Genomic DNA, 21,259 nt, shown 5'->3' on the forward strand with positions numbered 1-21,259 from the left:
GCGCAAATACACACTTAAGTCTCAATGCGCTGATTATTATTAAACCCTGGTCATTGGTAACTTGTCACACCCACACACCAAAGTGTGCACAATTCAATCAATCTCTCCTGGGGCACCACAGTGCACCACAACCACGTGTCCCTCGGGGGACTTCCCATAGGGTGCAGCCACAAACCGGCGCACGCAACTATATTTACAAGTTACCTCGCAGGTCCCCATTTATACACCTGGGTGAAGAGAGGCAATGGAGATAAAGCGCCTTGCCCAAGGACACAACGCAATGATCCAGGGCTCGAACCTGTAATCCTTAGGTCACAAGTCCACTGCCTTAACCACTTGACCACAACGCCCTACATATATGTATGTATATAGTAGACATATGAAACCGATAGGTGTAAAGGGAAGGGATTAATTGTGAGTTTCATTTCTAAAAAAAATTACAAGAGGATGTTGTGGTTTGTGTTTAAAAAAGGGGCTTACAGGTTCCGGAAATCTGCCTATAATGTTTCCATAAGCACTAGATACAAAATGAAACTTACTTACATATAGTCAGTGCTCAGTTATTCGTTCAATAATATTGTATTATCATATATATCAATATCATATATGAAAATTTTTACAAAGAAACATTATGAGTTAAGGTTAGACATTTTCCCTTAACATTGCCAATAAGTTAGAAATTTACGTTTAAAAGCAAAAGGATATAGAGAGTTTTACCAAGTCAATGCATATAATTTTACAAAGTTTACAAAAGAAAAGACCATATAGGTTAACCGTATTAAAATGACGTCATCAGAGAATATATATTGCAAAAACACTATGAACTTTTCTATTTTATGGCTCACTTATTACATCGAGTTACACTAAACCTATACAATGGGTCAGTGTTCATTATTTGTACGCAATATTTATCCATTGAAATATGTTACCTTACTGTCATATTGTAACCAAGAAGTATAGGACAGTTGTGCCTGATATTAGGAGTTGGGGCACCAACAATTTAAGTAGGTCTTAAGTGCAGTGACCCCTCACCCCACCCACCCACTCCCTCACCCATCTGTGCCACCACCATCTGTACACTACAGCTTCACAAGTAACAGGACACCGGTACTGTGCCCCTGCCTAGATTGTTGGTGCCCCTTCAACTCAGAATTCCCACCTGGATGCCTTGGTAGAGTAACATAGGTCCGTAGTGACCATCTTTTTACGGGTGGGGGTGGGGTAGGGGTGTGTGGTCATGGGGCGTATAACTTAAAGGGGAATTAACGCTACACTTTTCTATAGAATACCGTTTTGCAGTACGCTCTTTTCGACAGAAGCAACACAAATGCTTGGAAACATTTCCTTCAACCTTAACAATTGATTTAATTGTCACCCATTCGCCATTTTGGTTGAATTCCGACAGTTCAAAATACATTTCCTACGTGCCGTTCGCGGTAACTAAGGCAATATATAGTCTAAATTTTCCCCGAAACTTGGGCCCGGGAAATTTTTCTAAGAAAGAGAATATGCATGGATGCATTTGGACTTGATTGCTATCAAATCAAGCCTGACTACAAATTAAAGGCACTGAGACAACGAGACCTAGAGCCAAGGGCGGCGGAAGCACTTTTAATCTGGGGGGGGGGGCACCGACATCAAAGGGCACTTTGCAGAAATTCGATTGGACTGATGCAGCCTTATATTTAGTACCCTTTATAACTCTTATTGTATTATCTTATTTGCGTATAAACATCACTCCATCAACGCCGCCCCCCCCCCCCCTTCAAGGAAAATATGCATACTAGCACTGCAATATCCAATGTGCAAATTGGGAAACAAGGAACAAGTTTTCTTTTGAGACAAAATGAGGTGAAATCATGCTAGTTGCTAATGCAGGAATCTTCCGAATTAGAGTTTATTTCTTGTCAATATCTTAACAAATTTTTTCCATTCGAAATAACTTTGAGTTTGACCCACAGAAATTCATTAAAAGTCAGGGGCGTAGCCAGGATTTGCAAAGTTGTATGCACGACTATCTGAGCGGAGCGCCACCAGTTGGCGCGGAGCGTACAAGAAAATTTTTGGTTTTACAAACCCCTCAGATGGCTGGAAACGGCCCTTCCCGAGTGTTCATTCTGGTTCCCTGGCCTCTTGCTAACTTGAGACACCTCAATTTTTATGTAGAAAACGGGCACATTTTTAACCTGAGAAAAAATGGGGGGCACGTGCCCCACCCCCCCCCCCCCCGGTTCCGCCGCCCTTGCCTAGAGCTCGCTAAACAGATCTCATCTTTGGCCGACACTGGCATTTACTACATGACGCTAGTACTTCCAACACTAGTAAAAGTTCTGCGAAAGATGGGCAAGCCTGGTGCAAAGTTGTATGCACGACTATCTGAGCGGAGCGCCACCAGTTATCGCGGAGCGTACAAGAAATTTTTTGGTTTTACAAACCCCTCAGATGGCTGGAAACGGCCCTTCCCGAGTGTTCATTCTGGTTCCCTGGCCTCTTGCTAACTTGAGACACCTCAATTTTTATGTAAAAAACGGGCACATTTTTAACCTGAGGAAAAGTGGGGGGCACGTGCCCCCCCCCCCCCCCGGTTCCGCCGCCCTTGCCTAGAGCTCGCTAAACAGATCTCATCTTTGGCCGACACTGGCATTTACTATATGACGCTAGTACTTCCAACACTAGTAACAGTTCTGCGAAAGATGGGCAAGCCTGGTGCTTTTGTGCCTTTTGTACGTTCTCTTTTCTCTGGAAACCTTTTCCCGTCAGGAATAACATAATATTGTTTTCCCTTATAAGATTTAATCTTTTCATATTTTCCCTATCCTCAAATTCATACAGTTTTTGTTTCTCTTTTCTATTCCAGATTAAGAATTTGTTTTTTCAGCTGTAAAATTTAACGCATAATTTCATATAAAAAAATGTGTGTCAGCAATATACTTTGATAATAATCTCACGCACTGCAGGCAATAACCGTAACAAGGAAGCGTTAATCAGTACCGTCTACGAATATATGCCTATATATATATATACACACACACCGCACATGACTAGTCAAACCGCACTGCAGGCAATAACCGGAACAAGGAAGCGTTAATCAGTACCGTCTACGAATATGCCTATATATACACACACACACACCGCACATGACTAGTCAAACCGCACTGCAGGCAATAGCCGGAACAAGGATGTGTCAGCCAATACCGTCTACGAATATGCCAATACACCGGTATGACTAGACAAACCGGTTTATAGAAGTACGTGACGTGCGAACTGGTTCCAAATTTAAGCACCCTACTAAAAGCTCCAAAAGTATACCTGCCTGGCGGTTCTGACACACCAAGTGGGAAAAGGAGGTCGGGAAGGGAGGGGGGGGGGGTAGATTAATTAAATTAAACTTTCCATTGAGGTAAAAAGCTATGGGATGACGACTGAAGTTAGAACATGACTGTATGGCCATAATCAGACTTCCTGACAGATGTGTGGGCTGTACTGTCAAGGTCTTCTACGTCATATTGTTACACCATGTTCAACCATAATCATACCCATTGTGCTCATGTTTGCCACATTTTCATTCCTCTGTGCTTTCCCGCGTCTACACATCTTGGTATCTTATAAACCCCCTCCCCTTCCCTCTCCCCCTTGTGCTTCCCCGCGTCTACACATCTTGGTATCTTATCCCCGTCCCCACTCCCCTCCCCCACCTCCCCTCCGCCGCCTCCCCCTCCCCCTCTCTCTTCACAAGTATATTCAAGATTGGTATAAAATGGTTTCTCCGGTACATTTGTGCATATAAATGGCAGACTGTATTTATGGATGTTTATATGAACTTGACCTCCACTCTTCTTCGAAGAAGTAACAGTTGGTGTCTATGTAAACATAAAATATATTTACGATTAGCGCTTTGCAATAGTATGTTGGTGCAGCGATAAGCAAAACAAAATGGCAGATTTGAACCTAATTATAAAGAAAAGAGTTGAATAACAACCATAAGTAACTGAAGTGCGTCCAACCACTTTTGCAGGTAAATACATATAACGTTGTCGTAACACACTCTTACTATATAATACACTGTTCTGTGAAGTATTTACAAATTATAGACATGCATAGATTTTCATGGCACGTGAGGCTAACGGGGAGATGGAGGTGGGGTGTGTGGAGGCGAGCGGAGGAAGCATAAAACAAATAAAAGCCCCGTTCTCTTACGAGACCGCAAAATTTTCGTGTGGTCGGGAGTGACGGTAGGTAAAAGTATACTAAAATACATATTGAACGGGAATTCGCACACTAAACCTAAGAATATTTTAAGGCATAACATGTATTAATGTACATTGTGACAAAGCAAAATAACAAAATACTGGTCCTCAAAACAGACATTGATGAGTCTTAAATTAGACAAATTGTGTCGTATGGGGAAAACCCTTTAAAGGTAGAAAGTAAATGGTTGGTAAATGTTTGCGTAAGGTCGACCATTTATCTGATTTCTCGCATGGGCTTATTTGTGAACAATAGTAACAATAATCGTACACCTTTAGGGTCTACTGTTAACTATTTTATAAGCGAACACATGTTTGGAGACTTCATGATGCAATAAAGAGCTTGGGATCGATGCAAATGACAGTGAAATTTGAGCAAATTTCCTCCCCATCCCCCCCCCCCCCCCCCGCAAATCAGAAAGTTACCAACGAGCTTCCAATTCGTTCAATAACCACTAAAAATCAATAATTTACTGAATTACCAAAACAGTGAAATTAATCTTTTCTCAAGTTTCTTGTAAGATGCTCGGAGCTGACCTCACTAACTAGTCTCACTGCGCTGCGCAGTATGACGTCATTTACAGTATTTAAAGAGCTAATGTCTGCTTTATCAAGTTTAGCACGGTTAAAAATTTGTCACACGTATTGAAAGCACCTCTCTCGAGGAAAATTGTCTGCAGTTATTAAAATGATCACAGAAAAAAAAGTGAAGAACAAACAAATCAAGAACAAAATAAGAAAGCAAAATGGAAAATACCTTAGAGAACCTTTAAATGAACCTTCAAATGTCGACTTTATTTTCTACAGAGTTAAGCATGTAATGTCATACTATAACTGTGGCTCTCCTCGGGTGCCAGATGATACCTCCCCTTTAATCCTACATACCCCCTCTAAAAAGAAGAATTACTAAGAAAATCTCAAAACGTGTCCCGATGTATCACAGCAACGAAAGAGCGGGAAATCGATCCGTAGGAAATCAGATTTTTGAGCTTTGTTGCTATGACAACTCGGTCAAAGGGTTGCTCTTTTTTTAAATTGATATGATCCATATACGTTTAGTGTTATGGGTTTAGCTATATACATATATATATTACTGTTATTTTAGATGCTCGTGATACTAGTTGAGTATCCCGTTTCGTTTACCTTACCGACATTTAACGGTGTAGAGTTATCACCATAATTGACACCTTCGGTAACACCTCCTGTTCTGTTTGAGGAATTCAACTGTCAGCGACTGAGATACGCCTGCTGCAAAGCATCAACAGGTCATTAAACTGACATTATGTGAAGAAGAAAAATATGGCTGGCCAAATGACTTATTTGAGTTTTATAATATTGTAAAATAATTGCATTCTTAACCACAAGCAGTTACATACTACATTCAATATATGTTAACATCAATACATGGATAAGTAGCAGTTTTGTGGTTTGTGGTTTACACAGTGTTTTAACAAGTACGGGTGTGAATAAAGTCCATCTCCGTACGGTGAAACAGGTCCGCGTGCAATTGTGCCAATTTTACGTACAATATAGTTATTGAGATTCGTCTTACATTGTAACCATTGGTAGCGAAGTCATACTCCATTCAGTAGGTGGTACACAAGTATATGCAATTGAAACTACCTCCCCCCCACCCGCCCCTCCCCCACCCGCCCCTCCCCCACCCGCCCCTCCCCCACCCGCCCCTCCCCCCACCCGCCCTCCACCGTTAAGATCTTGTTTTCACTTGTAATATTTTATTTATTTATAGTCGGTGACGGGTGGTGGGGACGGGGTATATATCCCACTTTGTATATGAAACGTTGTATTCAAAAGAGAAGATACAGAAAAGAAGTTTGATTTTTCATTTTCGGGCAAAATATTCTACCCTTCCATCCCCTCCCATCCCACTCCCCTCTCCCGCAAAACAAGCACCCCATCCTCACCCCATTGCCAGTCCACCAGTATCAATGGTTTCCTCCTATATCCATATTATTATAATTGGATATCGTGTCTAATTACAACCCGTTGCGGCTCTTATTTACATTGTGTGTGACTTCATATTTAGGGACTTGACAGAAGTTAATCACCGTCTAAGTGCAATCTGCCTTTCGCAGATCCCGATTTTCATAGAGTAACATGACAAGGTATTCCAAAGGCTGCTCCCATCAGGGTGTGTAGTGACCTCTACACAGTCAAACGTATCACGACCCTCGAGTATAGGCTTGTAATACACACCCCAATCATCACCATTAATCCACCGAAATTGACCTATAACAGAGAATAAGGAGAATTAATAAATATGTAAGTGTAACCCCAAAAAATTAAATGTTATAATTCACAAAATATAATTTATAAATTTAGTCGAGTTCCATTCCGTGAACAAACTTTTCCATGTAAAATAAATTTGTCAAACACAGCCACGCCACCTCCCAAACCACCCACCCCCACATTCCATGAATTTATACCTTTTGCGACTAATAATAGCTCTTTTATAAAAGCTCTTTCCCAACTTCACATTATATAAGAATTGAAACAAAAATGGACATAAATATCATTTTGATCACGTGATGAAAGAGACAGCGGCTGGGAAAGGATGTAAGCTTCGGAATAGTGACGTCATGTTTTTTGTTTTCTCAGGTTATCGTCTGCATGACTTGTTTCGTACAGTGTGCATTAGTTTTCCAATACACAGTGCTTCAATAGTGTGTCAATTTCAATGCTCAAAAGATTATAGATTCAGAACAACGCAAATCTCCTTCTAATGATAATAAAAAAAATTGCCTTGATAAATTCGAAATCAAAATCAACAGCGGATCCATGGTTAATCATCAGAAGATGGGACCCGGTTGACAAATATCGTTCGATATCGAAATAACTATACCGTAACGAAATAACGGTGCATAAGGAAATAAGGGGTTAATCAACGGTCTAGCGTGCGTTACTCACAGGATTAATGCACGATCGGGGGATAATGCAAGCGATGCACGAGGGCGGAGCCCGAGTGCATCCAGCGATAGCATTAACACCCGGAGTGCATTAATCATGTGAGTAACGCACGCTAGACCGTTGATTAACCCCGTTCATTCATACACTACCATTTGTGTGGGAGAAAAATCATAAAACAAAACATTTTTGGTTACATATAACCAAAGATTTATTAAAGTGATGCCCCGTAATTTTACCGTGCGTTACTCACAGGATTAACCACGGTCAGCTGACCTGAATGGACCAATAGGATTTAGGAATCTTTACTAAGTATGAATGAACACCGGTTAAACCGAAAGAAATGCCCTCTCTCAAAGTGTTTAAAGTTGTTGCCCTAAAATGTTCCTTGTTTTGAGCAAGATTACGTTTTGTAGCTAATTTCTAGAGTCAACCAATTGTAGAAGAGAGGGCCCTTAACCCTGCTGCCCTTCCCTACCACCTCCCCCTCCCCAACCCCCGTCCCTGAGATTGTCCATGAATGTTACAAACTAATGTTATATAATTAGGGTGACTAAATAAAACTTTCACTTTGGACACGATCATGGCGGACATGCAAACTCACCCTCTGTCCTCACGGCACCGATCCAAGCCCCCTTTTCCTCAGCTACAAATGCAGTAAGGTATGCATCCTCTTCGGGAGACTGAACGGTGACCATATCTCCATCTAGCTCTAGGCACTCAGCTCTTGCTTCTACGAAGTCCATCATTCTTGTTTTGAGGTAACATGAGGTATTAAACTGGCCCCAGTTGTACGGACAGTCACCTGCAACAGGTTTAATTATAATTCCTCGGTAAAAAACATACTTCATTCCCGTTTCTTTTAGTCATTTTAAATGATTAATTACGGTACGGTATGAATATTGAATTGAAATCATATAAAAATAATCACATTTAATTAACACATTTTGCCGGATTAAGTTTTCAGATTTTGAGTTTTGTGTTAAGCTATACTAATGCAGTTATTTAAGTCAAATCCCCTCATGTAAAGAATATTACGAATTTTGAAAGTGCGAACGTAGAAATTATTTAGCTGGAGCAAGATACGAACCATTGGCCTCAGGTTTACTTGTCCTGTACCCTACCAACTACCAACAAAGAAAAAGTTATGTACCACTACCTAATCTAAGGGCTGCCAGATAACTCTCTCCAAATGTATTAAAAGTTTCTAACGCACTAAGAATATGTTATTCTTTACTCTGACCAATGAAATGGTAAATCAAGCAGGCATTTCCTTGGTCCGACACCTCAATAATGTCCTTATTCCTGCAGCAAGCTTGTAATATTTTAGGGCTACACTGAAACAGGGCCCTCGACACCAGGAGAGGGGCAGGGGTATCATGGGCCCAAAACTTTCAGAGCAAACATTTCCCCGCATGACACGGTGTCTCCATGCGTGTCAGTTCAACACCACTGAACAATTCCTGACTCGAATTTCTCGCCCCTCCCCCACCCCCGGGCCATCCTCCCTTCACCCCATACGTTACTTGCGTCGTAGGTCCTGTGAAACAGTAATAAAATATGACTATGTAAGCAAGGAGCTTAAAAGTTTCATAAGCTGTATAAATTATGGGAGGTTATGTCGTAGACATGTACCTTTTGTCGTTGAGCAGTATTTGGGCCAGAGCCGGGTTATCAAATCGCCAGATGCCTAGGAGACCAATGGTCACCCCACCCAACCCCACCCCAACCCCCTCCCCCACCCCAAACTGCTCCATTCTCAATGAACATACGTAAATACTTCCAGATAATAAAAAAAAAACATATATTCCTTTTTATTTTCGGATAGGGGATGCAGCAGGCGAGCATATGGTGTCTTAAGGCTCCAGAGGGTTTTAGTCCGCCAATGAATCAGGCAATGCCGATACAGAGCCTATAGGCCTAATCGTACAATGCTTACCATTTGAATCAAATCCGTCCAAGTGGCCATTTTCTTCAGACTGCTTCAATTTCTCTTCAGATGTCAGAAAAGTATCCACTCCGTCGATTGTAGCCTTCCTCAACTTGATTGCTAACTTTTTGAGGGTCCTTATTTGGTTTGCTACTTCAGGAGAAGCATCGCTAGAAGGGAAAACGAATGGGTTCTCTTCATCTTGTGCAGAAGAACTCAAATTTATTCCTGACCAACAAATATAGTCCGTTGCGTTCGATTCAGATGAATCATCGCAACGAAAAGTTGGTTTCATGAGTTTTTCCGTCATATTTACAAATCTTTCCATATTTCCCAGTTCTTTCGCATCATTGTAATAATCTCTCTCTAACACATTAGAGGGGTCATCTAATCCATCGATTAAATCAAAATATTTAAGCTTCTTCCGAGGCTTGCCACAAGTCGATTCGACTCGATATTGTGTCCAAAGCCAAACGACGTTGAAATCGCGCAACGCGTTGTCAATTGCCACAGAAAGTTTCATAAGCGAAAATGGTATTTGAATCATGTTTGCTGCGATCAATGTCATCGGATCAAAGAAGCTTCCCATTCTCTTGTGCAGTAAATTGTGAAAGTAGGTACAGTCTTTAAGAATCTTACAGTACGTCCTTGGACAGGGAGGGACAGCTGCCCCGTAGCCCTGGCAGAAGGAACACACCAAAGTTCGGAGGATGTTGTATCTACAAGTCTTTGTGAGAGGAACGAACACGAGGCGGCCGACTACTTCTCGAATACCCTTCACACCTATACGGTAAGCCCTAACGTCGAGTAACGGTTGGCTAATAATCGATGTTATGTAGTACCGATGTAGCTTGATAAAGTCTTGGTCATATTGGTTCATCACGTTAAGGATACACGAAGCGTATTTGTTACTCTTTCGTCTCGTTTTTTGCGATATCACTTCAGAATATAGCGAATCCAGGAAAGAAGTCACTATTTCTTCTCGACTGATGGCCCCTGTCCACACGTACGTCATCATGTTGCTGAAGAAGTCGTCTATTTCATCTAACATCCCGACGTTTATTGAGTAGGTACTATTCAGTTTCATGATAATCCTCTGTCGAACATATTCAATTCCATCCGTTACAAATCCATCGAATTCCAATGAATGTTTTCCCCAAATGGTTTGGAGTTCCATCAGATTCGACGCGATACCTCTTTCGATTGTCCTCTCGTCCTCACTGATGAGGGTGCGTTCCATATCCCTGGAACAGCAAGATAATTGCGGGCCTATTTCCATGGCATCAGAATCGACACACACGGATGTATTATCCAAGAGATGAATACTGCCTGCCTCTGCTCCCATCATGAAACCATTCCGGACTAGGAGTTCCTCCTTAGGGCCAGAGAGCTCACAGCTCTGTCTGTCAGTCACTATGGCTTTATTTACGGCCAAAATTGCCAAGAAAACACAAAAGTATATCATCTTGAGAACCCTCCGTTATTAAGCTGTTAAATGTCGTTTCTGTCGTCTGAGCAATATGTAGTAGCCTACACCTCGTATAAGTTACTATAACATGTTCACTTTAGCTGCAGTGCCTTTTAAGTTCGTGATCCCAGTGGGGCATCAATATTGTTGGCGATCAATAGAAGAGTCTTAAATACGACGAATGATGGTTTATAGATTCTTGGGGTGACCCAGCAGGGGTGTTCGGGACTGACTTTAAGCCCACTGTTATCACAGCGCGATTTAAGGGTCGGGACTCGATATACTACATATGTCCATCGTGCGTATAGTTGGACGGAAGATCTGTAGTGCCATGTACACGTATGAAAAACTGTTAATGTTGAGAGTTTAGTTTTGCGGGCAGTTTTGAAGTCGGCATGTAGTCATTGCACAGAAGTTGACAGAACTAGCATTTTATTAGTGAAAATTCCCTTGCTTATTGATTTTACCATATTGCAGGTTTATACGATCAAATACGGATTTCGGACAGAGGGACGGTAATCGCGCTCTCAGGATGTGTCGATAAGGTGGGATTAAAGCTCGGCATTGTGACTTCCACATTCCAGCAACATATGACGTCCATTGACCTAATTTAGATGGTCTAGTAGGATAACAACAGGACTCTCGGAGGGGGGGGGGGGGGGATATGGGTATGGTGAAAGTAATCTATTGTTGTAAGGCTATGGTGACTTTTCACAATACATGAGTGAGAAGTAAACTATCGAATCCAAGTGGTATTTTTGACTTCAATAAAACAAACTTATTTTAACCGATTAATTGCAGCAGAATAATAATGATGATGATGATGATGATGATGATGATGATGATGATGATGATGATGATGATGATGATGATGATGATGATGATGATGATGATGATGATGATGATGATGATGATGATGATGATGATGATGATGATGATGATGATGATGATGATGGTGGTGATGATGATGATGATGATGATGATGATGATGATGATGATGATGATGATGATGATGATGATGATGATGATGATGATGATGATGATGATGATGATGATGATGATGATGATGATGATGATGATGATGATGATGATGATGATGATGATGATGATGATGATGATGATGATGATGATGATGATGATGATGATGATGAAACGAAAACAGCAGCAGTATCATAATTACACCATAATATAAACAGAAATCGATTCAGCAACATGATGTTATCTGGCTTAAAGGACGAGCTTAGAAACAATATGATCTCCGAGATGACAGAATATAAGAATATTGTCTAATTTCAACGGCGATTTTACGGTGATTAAGAAGTTCACATTATACCGCTGTGTAACGACGAATAGCAACATCATCTCCTTAGCAACAGTCCTTTGAATGACAAAGAGCTTTGTAAAGTTTTAAGTAAAACTCGTTTGAACGGTAAAGCAACCCGCCGTCTGTTCATAGCAGAGGAAGTTAACTGTATAGACGTCACGACACGCTGTGTGGGACAATGGAAGGTGGTCATTGATGGACGAGATGGACGAGAGAATGGGTATTAGAGCAACACGAAGATTATTTGTACGCTGATTTATATTTACAGGCTACTGCTATACGCCTCCGTCGGGGGTGGAGGGGATGGGGATGGGGATAGGAATGGGAATGGGGATGGGAATGGGGATGGGGATGGGGATGGGAATGGTGATGGGGATGGTGATGGGGATGGTGATGGGGATGGGGATGGGGATGGGGATGGGGATGGGGATGGTGATGGTGATGGGGATGGGGATGGTGATGGGGATGGGGATGGGGATGGGGATGGGGATGGGGATGGTGATGGGGATGGGGATGGGGATGGGGATGGGGATGGGGATGGGGATGGGGATGGGGATGGGGATGGGGATGGGGATGGGGATGGGGATGGGGATGGTGATGGGGATGGGGATGGGGATGGGGATGGGAATGGTGATGGGAATGGGGATGGTGATGGGGATGGTGATGGGGATGGGGATGGTGATGGGGATGGGGATGGTGATGGGGATGGGGATGGGGATGGGGATGGGGATGGGGATGGGGATGGGGATGGGGATGGTGATGGGGATGGTGATGGGGATGGGGATGGTGATGGGGATGGGGATGGTGATGGGGATGGGGATGGTGATGGGGATGGGGATGGTGATGGGGATGGGGATGGGGATGGGGATGGTGATGGGGATGGGGATGGGGATGGGGATGGGGATGGTGATGGGGATGGTGATGGGGATGGGGATGGGGATGGGGATGGGGATGGGGATGGGGATGGTGATGGGGATGGTGATGGGGATGGTGATGGGGATGGGGATGGGGATGGGGATGGGGATGGGGATGGGGATGGGGATGGTGATGGGGATGGGGATGGGGATGGGGATGGTGATGGGGATGGGGATGGGGATGGGGATGGTGATGGGGATGGGGATGGGGATGGGGATGGTGATGGGGATGGGGATGGGGATGGGGATGGTGATGGGGATGGTGATGGGGATGGGGATGGGGATGGGGATGGGAATGGTGATGGGGATGGTGATGGGGATGGGGATGGGGATGGTGATGGGGATGGGGATGGGGATGGGGATGGTGATGGGGATGGGGATGGGGATGGGGATGGTGATGGGGATGGGGATGGGGATGGGGATGGGGATGGGGATGGGGATGGGGATGGTGATGGGGATGGGGATGGTGATGGGGATGGGGATGGGGATGGGGATGGTGATGGGGATGGGGATGGGGATGGGGATGGGGATGGGGATGGTGATGGGGATGGTGATGGGGATGGGGATGGGGATGGGGATGGGGATGGGGATGGTGATGGGGATGGTGATGGGGATGGTGATGGGGATGGGGATGGGGATGGGGATGGGGATGGGGATGGGGATCGGGATGGGGATGGGTATTGGGATGATGTCACCATTTTGCTTTCATGACATGGCAGACAACCTTGAAAATCATTTGTCTCTTTCTTAAAATTGGCGGGAGAACTCATTAGACAGACATTCGATGGAGAACAATTGCGCCCATCTCTTTAACACAATATGGTAATCCTATCCCGGCATGCATCATTGTGTAGCCTACGGACGCTTAGCGTTTCGCAAAATGACTGCCTAACTGCATGTCTATATTAATATCTAATATTTGATAAAGTGGTGTCTAGTCCTACGTATGGTACAATGTGCATAAACATAGGCGTAGGAGGCGGGAGGGGGGGCTGGGGGTTGCAGCCCCCGCCCCCAACCAAATATTTTTGTGAACATTCGGGCAAATATGCTGAGAATTTTTCGGGCACCTACTGAAAGGAAAAATAAATTGCAATGATGGAGCTAAAGGAAGTCAATAGTTTAAAAAAAAATCTCCTTGGTAATAAAATAAAGTTCTAAGCCCTGCCCGACTAATTCGCCATTACTAATGCTATTACTAAATGTAAAACGACTCCCCACAAAAATTATAACCAATATGGAACGGTAATAACACGGCAAATGATTGTATGTAATTGGCATGCGATGTAATAACCGATGCATGCCTATATGATATGTACATTAAAATGTTGAACGCGAAAAATTTTGCTGGTATTTTTGGGGCAAGTCGTTACAGCCCCCCCCCCCCCCCATATCAAATTGGGCTCCTACTCCAATGTGCATATATGTAGATAAACAATACCTATATATATATATATATATATAGGCCTATATATATATATATATATATTGTATACAGCAAACTTTAAGTTCATCAAAATAAAAACTATTAAACTAAAATATTACGTTTTTCAAACAACTCTTAGGCCTATATATCGTGGTCTGAAAATGACCTTTAACTAATGAACGGTAACACTGGAAAAAATATGAAAATTGATTTGAAATTTCAAACGACAAAGCAAAAAGCCCAAGAAAGAAACCAAATGGCAATAATTTGCTACCGTGAATTCATAAAACAGCAATGACTGGTTTGACATACTTCCAACTTCATAATATTCCAAAGTTAAAGCCCCTGAGAGAGATTGATCGTAAATTTCGAATTTCTTCAAGAGGTCATGCTGACTCGTCCTATTAACTAATCCAGAGTAAAAGAAGACCGTCCTTAATTCCACGCTGCTTGCACACACACAAAAAAACCAGGGTCCGAAAGAAATGTGGGTTTCGAGAGTATAAATTTACCAAAAATTACATATTTTTAAAGTTTTCTTGGCATATTGATGTGTCAGTATTGGTTTGTGAAAATACTCACGTTTGAACTCCTGGCAGTGAATTTAAAGTGATTTGAATGTCCCTAGTGGTTTCGACAACTTGGAAGAATAAACAAAGAGAAGGGGTTCAGTTTCTGTCGGGTAACGAAAATACATTTTAACTTCGAGTGCTTGTCAGATGGAATTGTCGAGGAGAAGTCAAAACCGATGGACATTTTGACTGTAATGAAGACATAAATTGATTATTGTAACAAATGAGGACAGTATGCATATCGTCTTACAGTCTATTATAGCAAAAATATGTCTTACCCAGCTGGTCACTTTAATTTGACAACATGAATCTTCAGCGAACCTGCAATTTTACCAGGTCTTTTAGTAATATATGTCTTCTCCTTCATATATTATTATAGATTATAGCTATATTTGCTGCGCAGGCTTTTATTTTACATTTCATTGTCAAAAGATTTAACTGTAAGAAGGGGAGGAGGGGCATGGAGAGGGAGCACGGGTATACGTTCCCCCTCCCCCACCCCCTCCCCCAACAGTTTTGCGAAATAGCTCAAAAGTGCCAATTTTCATAATAAGTATCGCCCCCCCTTTAATTATTTTTTTTTCGTAAAAACTAACTTGTTTTCATTTTTATAATTAACGAAATGCCATTTTGTGAAAAAGTATCCTTAATGTCGAATAATAAGCAATTAGAAGGAAAAAATAATAAACAGTGCCCATTTTTTTTTAAAACATCAAATATTAGAATTTGTGGTACTGCATTATGCACAGAGGATGCATTTTGTCTGAAACTTTTAAGGTAACTTTGTGACTTTTCTCCTCGAATCAGTAATTCCCATATCTCACAGCTCCTGGAGGTTTGGGCCACGAAATTCTTCCGCTTATAGGGCTGCCGTATTTATTCAGGGTGTTGTTCCACAAAACCTACTTTAATTCATTTATTAACTTTCGATTTATTATTTGTACAGATAGCCTAGAACATGCTATTTCAAGCTTTATAACTCTCAAATGTTTTTCATATCCTATTTATAAATATGTACTTTCAAGCATTTATACTGGATTTTAATAAACTTGAATAAACTTGATTGAATACTCCCCCCCCCCCCCCACCCCGGACCTTCGCATTATACTACAGTGTGCGTAAGTCACTGGAATTGAGGGTCACTTTTATTAGCCTATCTGAAAATTCAAATAATGGTAATTTTTGTTCAAACGTCAAGTTCCAATCGAAAACTAAACAACTTATCTCTTATTTAAAGGCATTCTCTCAGCTAGGAAATTTTTAGAGGGCGGGCCAATATCATAGGTTTCGCTGGTACACCGTTACTCACGTGACACTTAACTTTAAAAGTGAACCTCGACGAATGTTTGGGTTGGGAGCGGAAACGGTTGGGGTGGGAGACTATTAATCAAACATGTTCCGTGGTGTTGAAAACGTTTAAATGAACATTTTATGGGTGTCGGGCATCTCTACCCGTGCCCACCCACCCCCTCCCCACTTTCATGCCCCACCCAATCCCCTCGCGCGTTTCGGGTACTGTTTAACACTCTTTAATATATGAGAATAACTTGGAAGATTGGAGGTACAATCCTTTTCAAAAGTTTTGAAAATGTTTTTGCATGCCTTTAATTTGGAAATGAAATGAAGTAATTGATCCGTGATTTGGCACATGATACGTCACGGCACGTGCCAATTTCTGCCCCACTAACGCCTTCCTGTTTCTGGCCGTTGTTAATTCATGACGAATAGTTTCATTTTCGGATTGATAGTGAAAGAAAGAACTCTTTAGTTCATGATTTACTCTATATATAGACAGGATAGAGCATTTCCTTTTTGAAAATATAGTTGTCATTTACCGTAGACAGCTCTTTCAATTCTGACGAAGTTGACACAAATGTTGGTTATTTTTCCTAAGGATTTTAGGCTTGGAATTGCCCTGCACTTTCCCATGAACAATATCGTAAACGTTGTAAGAGTTACGTGACTGTAACAGCAAACAAGTTAACGTCTCGTTCAAGTTAGTTTCCCTCCATTTTCTGTGTTTTGATCTGACGGAGTTGTTAAGTTAATAATGTTAATGACACAATATCATGTGCTTCTAGGTATCCCCGAAGTATCCCTAACATAGCCTATACTACAGCGGTACTACAGTAGCCTAGGAAGATATCAAAAATTGACGGTAGATTCTTTGGTTTCCATCCAAAGAATTGCAGTTTCGTAGAAGCTACGATGGCCCAAATTGGACATAGAAAAATTTCGAATAATTTTTGTGCAAATTCTTACTTTTCTAAACCGTACGAATACCAGTGTAATCATCCGAAGTTTGAATATTAAGGAAAGAATTTCTTTCTCTATTTTGTCGAAATTTCGAGAACAAAATCGAAAATAAGATATTTAATGAGGTATAATGAAAGTAAAACTTGCTCATTTGATTGCCTGGTACTCCTTTAACTATCAATACAAAGTGACCAAGAAGTATGATTTAGCATTATAACTTTGAGGGCATCTCTGTAGTCGAAAAGGTGTGGACCGCCCCCCCCCCAATAGAAAGTGGGGAGCGGGAATCTTCCCCCTGTATCTGCGCCAATGCACTAGACATTGCGGTCGGACGGTTATGTCGAGGGCGCAGTACATCACGAAGATGGGGAACAAATATGGGCAATTAGCCACCTCTACTCAATGTGAGAAAAGCTTAGTTGGCCTCAGGTATGAATTGCTTACCCGGAAGGGATATATTTACCCCTACCCCTCCCATCGGACTAATGCCGTAATTTTTCAAGTTCACCCGTTCCATATTCGTAAGAGTATCTCATCTAGGCCTACGGTAGAACTATACCCCTCGTTTCTAACTAACTGATCAGCATGAATTTATTGAAAACTCGGAATGTTCTAAAACAGGAGTCCAGTCGTAATCTAGAATTGATCTATATGGGTGACGAGTACAGTCACATTTGGATGCTTCGTCGTGATCAGTCTTCCAACCACCACCCTCCCCCAACCCCCCCCCCCCCCTCGGCCCTCTCTCTCTCTCTCTTTACGAAAAGCAAAGTCTTGCTGTTAAAATAACCCCAACCGCCAGCAGAATAACGGAAAACAATTTTTACGCTGTGACCTTGCAGTTCCTTGTTTTCTACAATGTAAGTTAGGCACAGTAATGGTACTTAAATATTTTGAGTTACCACTTGTTCCGTTCAGATGCAAGTTCCTTGTTTTCTACAATGTAATTTAGGCACAGACTGCACAGTAATGGTACTTAAATATTATGAATTACTCCTTGTTCCGTGAAGATGCAGTTCCCTGTTTTCTACAATGTAGTTTCGACACAGTTATGGTAATTCAATATTATGAGTTATCCCTTGTTCCGTGTATAGAACAAAAGTTTATTGAGTCATCATTGTTTTCCACATTTGTTAGCAAGATCAAAACAAAATTGTCAACACCCTTTTAATTGAACATTATAACTTTTCATAAATAATTAAAATATTCACTTTTGTTGAGAAACATTTAAACACACGGGAAGATGTGTTACAAAGAAACATTCATTTGATCTGGAAATGTTGAGGTGGTTTCCCTTCAAATCAGAGTCACATGTCCCACTGCCTCGTGATGAGTGGGATCCCCAATCATTTTCCGCCTTCGCAGTACTACAATGAGAAGAATCAGTCAAAGTCACATGTTCAACTGCCCCTTGATGTGTGGGATCCCCAATCATTTTCCGCCTTCACAGTACTACAATGAGAAGAATAACTCAAAGTCACATGTTCCACTGCCTCGTGATGAGTGGGATCCCCAATCATTTTCCGCCTTCGCAGTACTACAATGAGAAGAATCAGTCAAAGTCACATGTTCAACTGCCCCTTGATGTGTGGGATCCCCAATCATTTTCCGCCTTCACAGTACTACAATGAGAAGAATCAGTCAAAGTCACATGTTCAACTGCCCCTTGATGTGTGGGATCCCCAATCATTTTCCGCCTTCACAGTACTACAATGAGAAGAATCAGTCAAAGTCACATGTTCAACTGCCCCTTGATGTGTGGGATCCCCAATCATTTTCCGCCCTCACAGTACTACAATGAGAAGAATCAGTCAAAGTCACATGTTCAACTGCCCCTTGATGTGTGGGATCCCCAATCATTTTCCGCCCTCACAGTACTACAATGAGAAGAATCAGTCAAAGTCACATGTTCAACTGCCCCTTGATGTGTGGGATCCCCAATCATTTTCCGCCCTCACAGTACTACAATGAAAAGAATCAGTCAAAGTCACATGTTCAACTGCCCCTTGATGTGTGGGATCCCCAATCATTTTCCGCCTTCGCAGTACTACAATGAGAAGAATCAGTCAAAGTCACATGTTCAACTGCCATAGGCGTACGGGTGGGGGGGCAGGGGGCAGACTGCCCCCCAATTTCCAGAGGACAAGAAATTCGGGCAAAAGTGCTGAAAAATTCGGGCAGCCTAAGAGGAGAAAAAAAAAGAAATATATATATATATTTTTTTCTCCTCTTAGGCTGCCCGAATTTTTCAGGACTTTTGCCCGAATTTCTTGTCCTCTGGATATATATATATATATATAAATATGCAGTAGCTTGCCCGAATCTTTTTCAAATTTTTGCCCGGCAATTCCATGATTTTCTTTATTTAGCATCATGATGCCCGAATATTTCCGTGTAACACCACCGTAAGCGCAGTTCATCTGGGCTACCACGCTTTTTGCACGATCAATTTTTTTTCTAACTAGTCAATTGTATATCTGGACCAAGGGCGGCGGAACCGGGGGGCACAGGGGGCACGTTCCCCCCACGTTTCCTCAGGTTAAAAAATGTGCCTTTTTTCTACATAAAAATTGAGGTGCCTCAAGTTAGCAAGAGGCCAGGGAACCAGAATGAACACTCGGGAAGGGCCGTTTCCGGCCATCTGAGGGGTTTGTAAAACCAAAAATTTTCTAGTACGCTCCGCGCCAACCGATGGTGGCGCTCCGCTCAGATAGTCGTGCATACAACTTTGCAAATCCTGGCTACGCCCGTGACTTTTAATGAATTTCGGTGGGTCAAACTCAAAGCTATTTCGAATGGAAAAAAAATGTGAAGATATTAACAAGAAAAAAACTCTAATTCGAGAGATTCCTACATTAGCAACTAACATGATTTCACCTCATTTTGTCTCAAAAGAAAACTTGTTGCTTGTTTCCCAATTTGCACATTGGATATTGCAGTGCTAGTATGCATATTTTCCTTTGGGGGGGGGGGGGGGTGATGAAGTGATGTGTATTACACAAATAAGATAATACAATAAGAGTTATAAAGGGTGCTAAATGTAAGGCTGCATCAGTCCAATCGAATTTCTGCAAAGTGCCCTTTGATGTCGGTGCCCCCCCCCCTCCCCAGATTAAAAGTGCTCCCGCCGCCCTTGACCTGGACATCCCCAACATGAGTGTATATTTTCTTTTTCATGGATGGTGGGGGGGGGGGGAGTGCCTACAAGCCTAGAAGTACAGGTTTGTCATATTCTTTGTTATATTCTAAACTTTTTTTGTGAGACAAATTGCAGTCTCACCCGACACAGCGACATTATCCCGCCTACGTGTCGTTGAACAATGTATGTTTTTTTCTGGAGGTAGCTGAATACTGTGTTAAAATAATAAATTAGGTAACTAAATAGGAGCTTAAAAAATATACTGTCCCATTTTTTCCCCCTCCAAAGTGATGTTACCATTTTTTCTTCTTCTAATTTACCAAATTTTTGGGGAAGTGAAAATTTCTAAAACGTGAGATTATAAAATACTGAATGTTTAGATGCAACTTGCAAGGCCTCAGAAGTGCCGTTTCCGGCAATCTGAGAGGCATTGTGTGCCCAAAAATTTTCTTGTACGCTACGCGCCAACTGATGGTGGCGCTCCGCTTAGATAGTGTCACGGGAACTTTCGGGCACAAAAAGGTTCTGCCGCCCCCAAACTGAAATGGTCCCATACGCCTATGTCAACTGCCCCTTAATGTGTGGGATCCCCAATCATTTTCCGCCTTCGCAGTACTACAATGAGAAGAATCAGTCAAAGTCACATGTTCAACTGCCCCTTGGTGTGTGGGATCCCCAATCATTTTCCGCCTTCACAGTACTACAATGAGAAGAATCAGTCAAAGTCACATGTTCAACTGCCCCTTGATGTGTGGGATCCCCAATCATTTTCCGCCTTCGCAGTACTACAATGAGAAGAATAAGTCAAAGTCACATGTTTCACTGCCTCGTGATGTGTGGGATCCCCAATCATTTCCCGCCTTCGCAGTACTACAATGAGAAGAATAAGTCAAAGTCACATGTTTCACTGCCCCTTGATGTGTGGGATCCCCAATCATTTTCCGCCTTCACAGTATTACAATGAGAAGGATCAGTCAAAGTCACATGTCCAACTGCCCCTTGATGTGTGGGATCCCCAATCATACGACAATGAAAAGAATAAGTAAGAAGCCAAATAG

At 42.1% G+C, this 21,259-nt stretch overlaps 1 protein-coding gene across 1 annotated transcript; it reads right to left on the bottom strand.

The window, feature by feature from the left end:
* Nucleotides 1–6,154: 6,154 nt before the first annotated feature.
* Nucleotides 6,155–10,758, bottom strand: LOC139975992 (uncharacterized). Its single transcript, XM_071984322.1, has 3 exons — nucleotides 9,112–10,758; nucleotides 7,777–7,977; nucleotides 6,155–6,497 (listed from the first exon to the last, which is right to left on the bottom strand). Exons 1-3 carry the CDS (start codon nucleotides 10,565–10,567, stop codon nucleotides 6,313–6,315), a joined length of 1,842 nt encoding a protein of 613 aa, XP_071840423.1. The 5' UTR covers nucleotides 10,568–10,758; the 3' UTR covers nucleotides 6,155–6,312.
* Nucleotides 10,759–21,259: the final 10,501 nt, after the last annotated feature.

The sequence above is a fragment of the Apostichopus japonicus genome, chromosome 11, assembly GCF_037975245.1.
Source record: "Apostichopus japonicus isolate 1M-3 chromosome 11, ASM3797524v1, whole genome shotgun sequence".
Taxonomy (NCBI): domain Eukaryota; kingdom Metazoa; phylum Echinodermata; class Holothuroidea; order Aspidochirotida; family Stichopodidae; genus Apostichopus; species Apostichopus japonicus.

Coding starts and splice junctions, on each gene's coding strand:
- LOC139975992 (XM_071984322.1), bottom strand. CDS start 10,567: ATGATATACTTTTGTGTTTTCTTGGCAATTTTGGCCGTAAATAAAGCC. Junction 7,978..9,111: donor GGACGGATTTGATTCAAATG/GTAAGCATTGTA, acceptor AACCTGTTGCAG/GTGACTGTCCGTACAACTGG. Junction 6,498..7,776: donor CGGTGCCGTGAGGACAGAGG/GTGAGTTTGCAT, acceptor TCTCTGTTATAG/GTCAATTTCGGTGGATTAAT.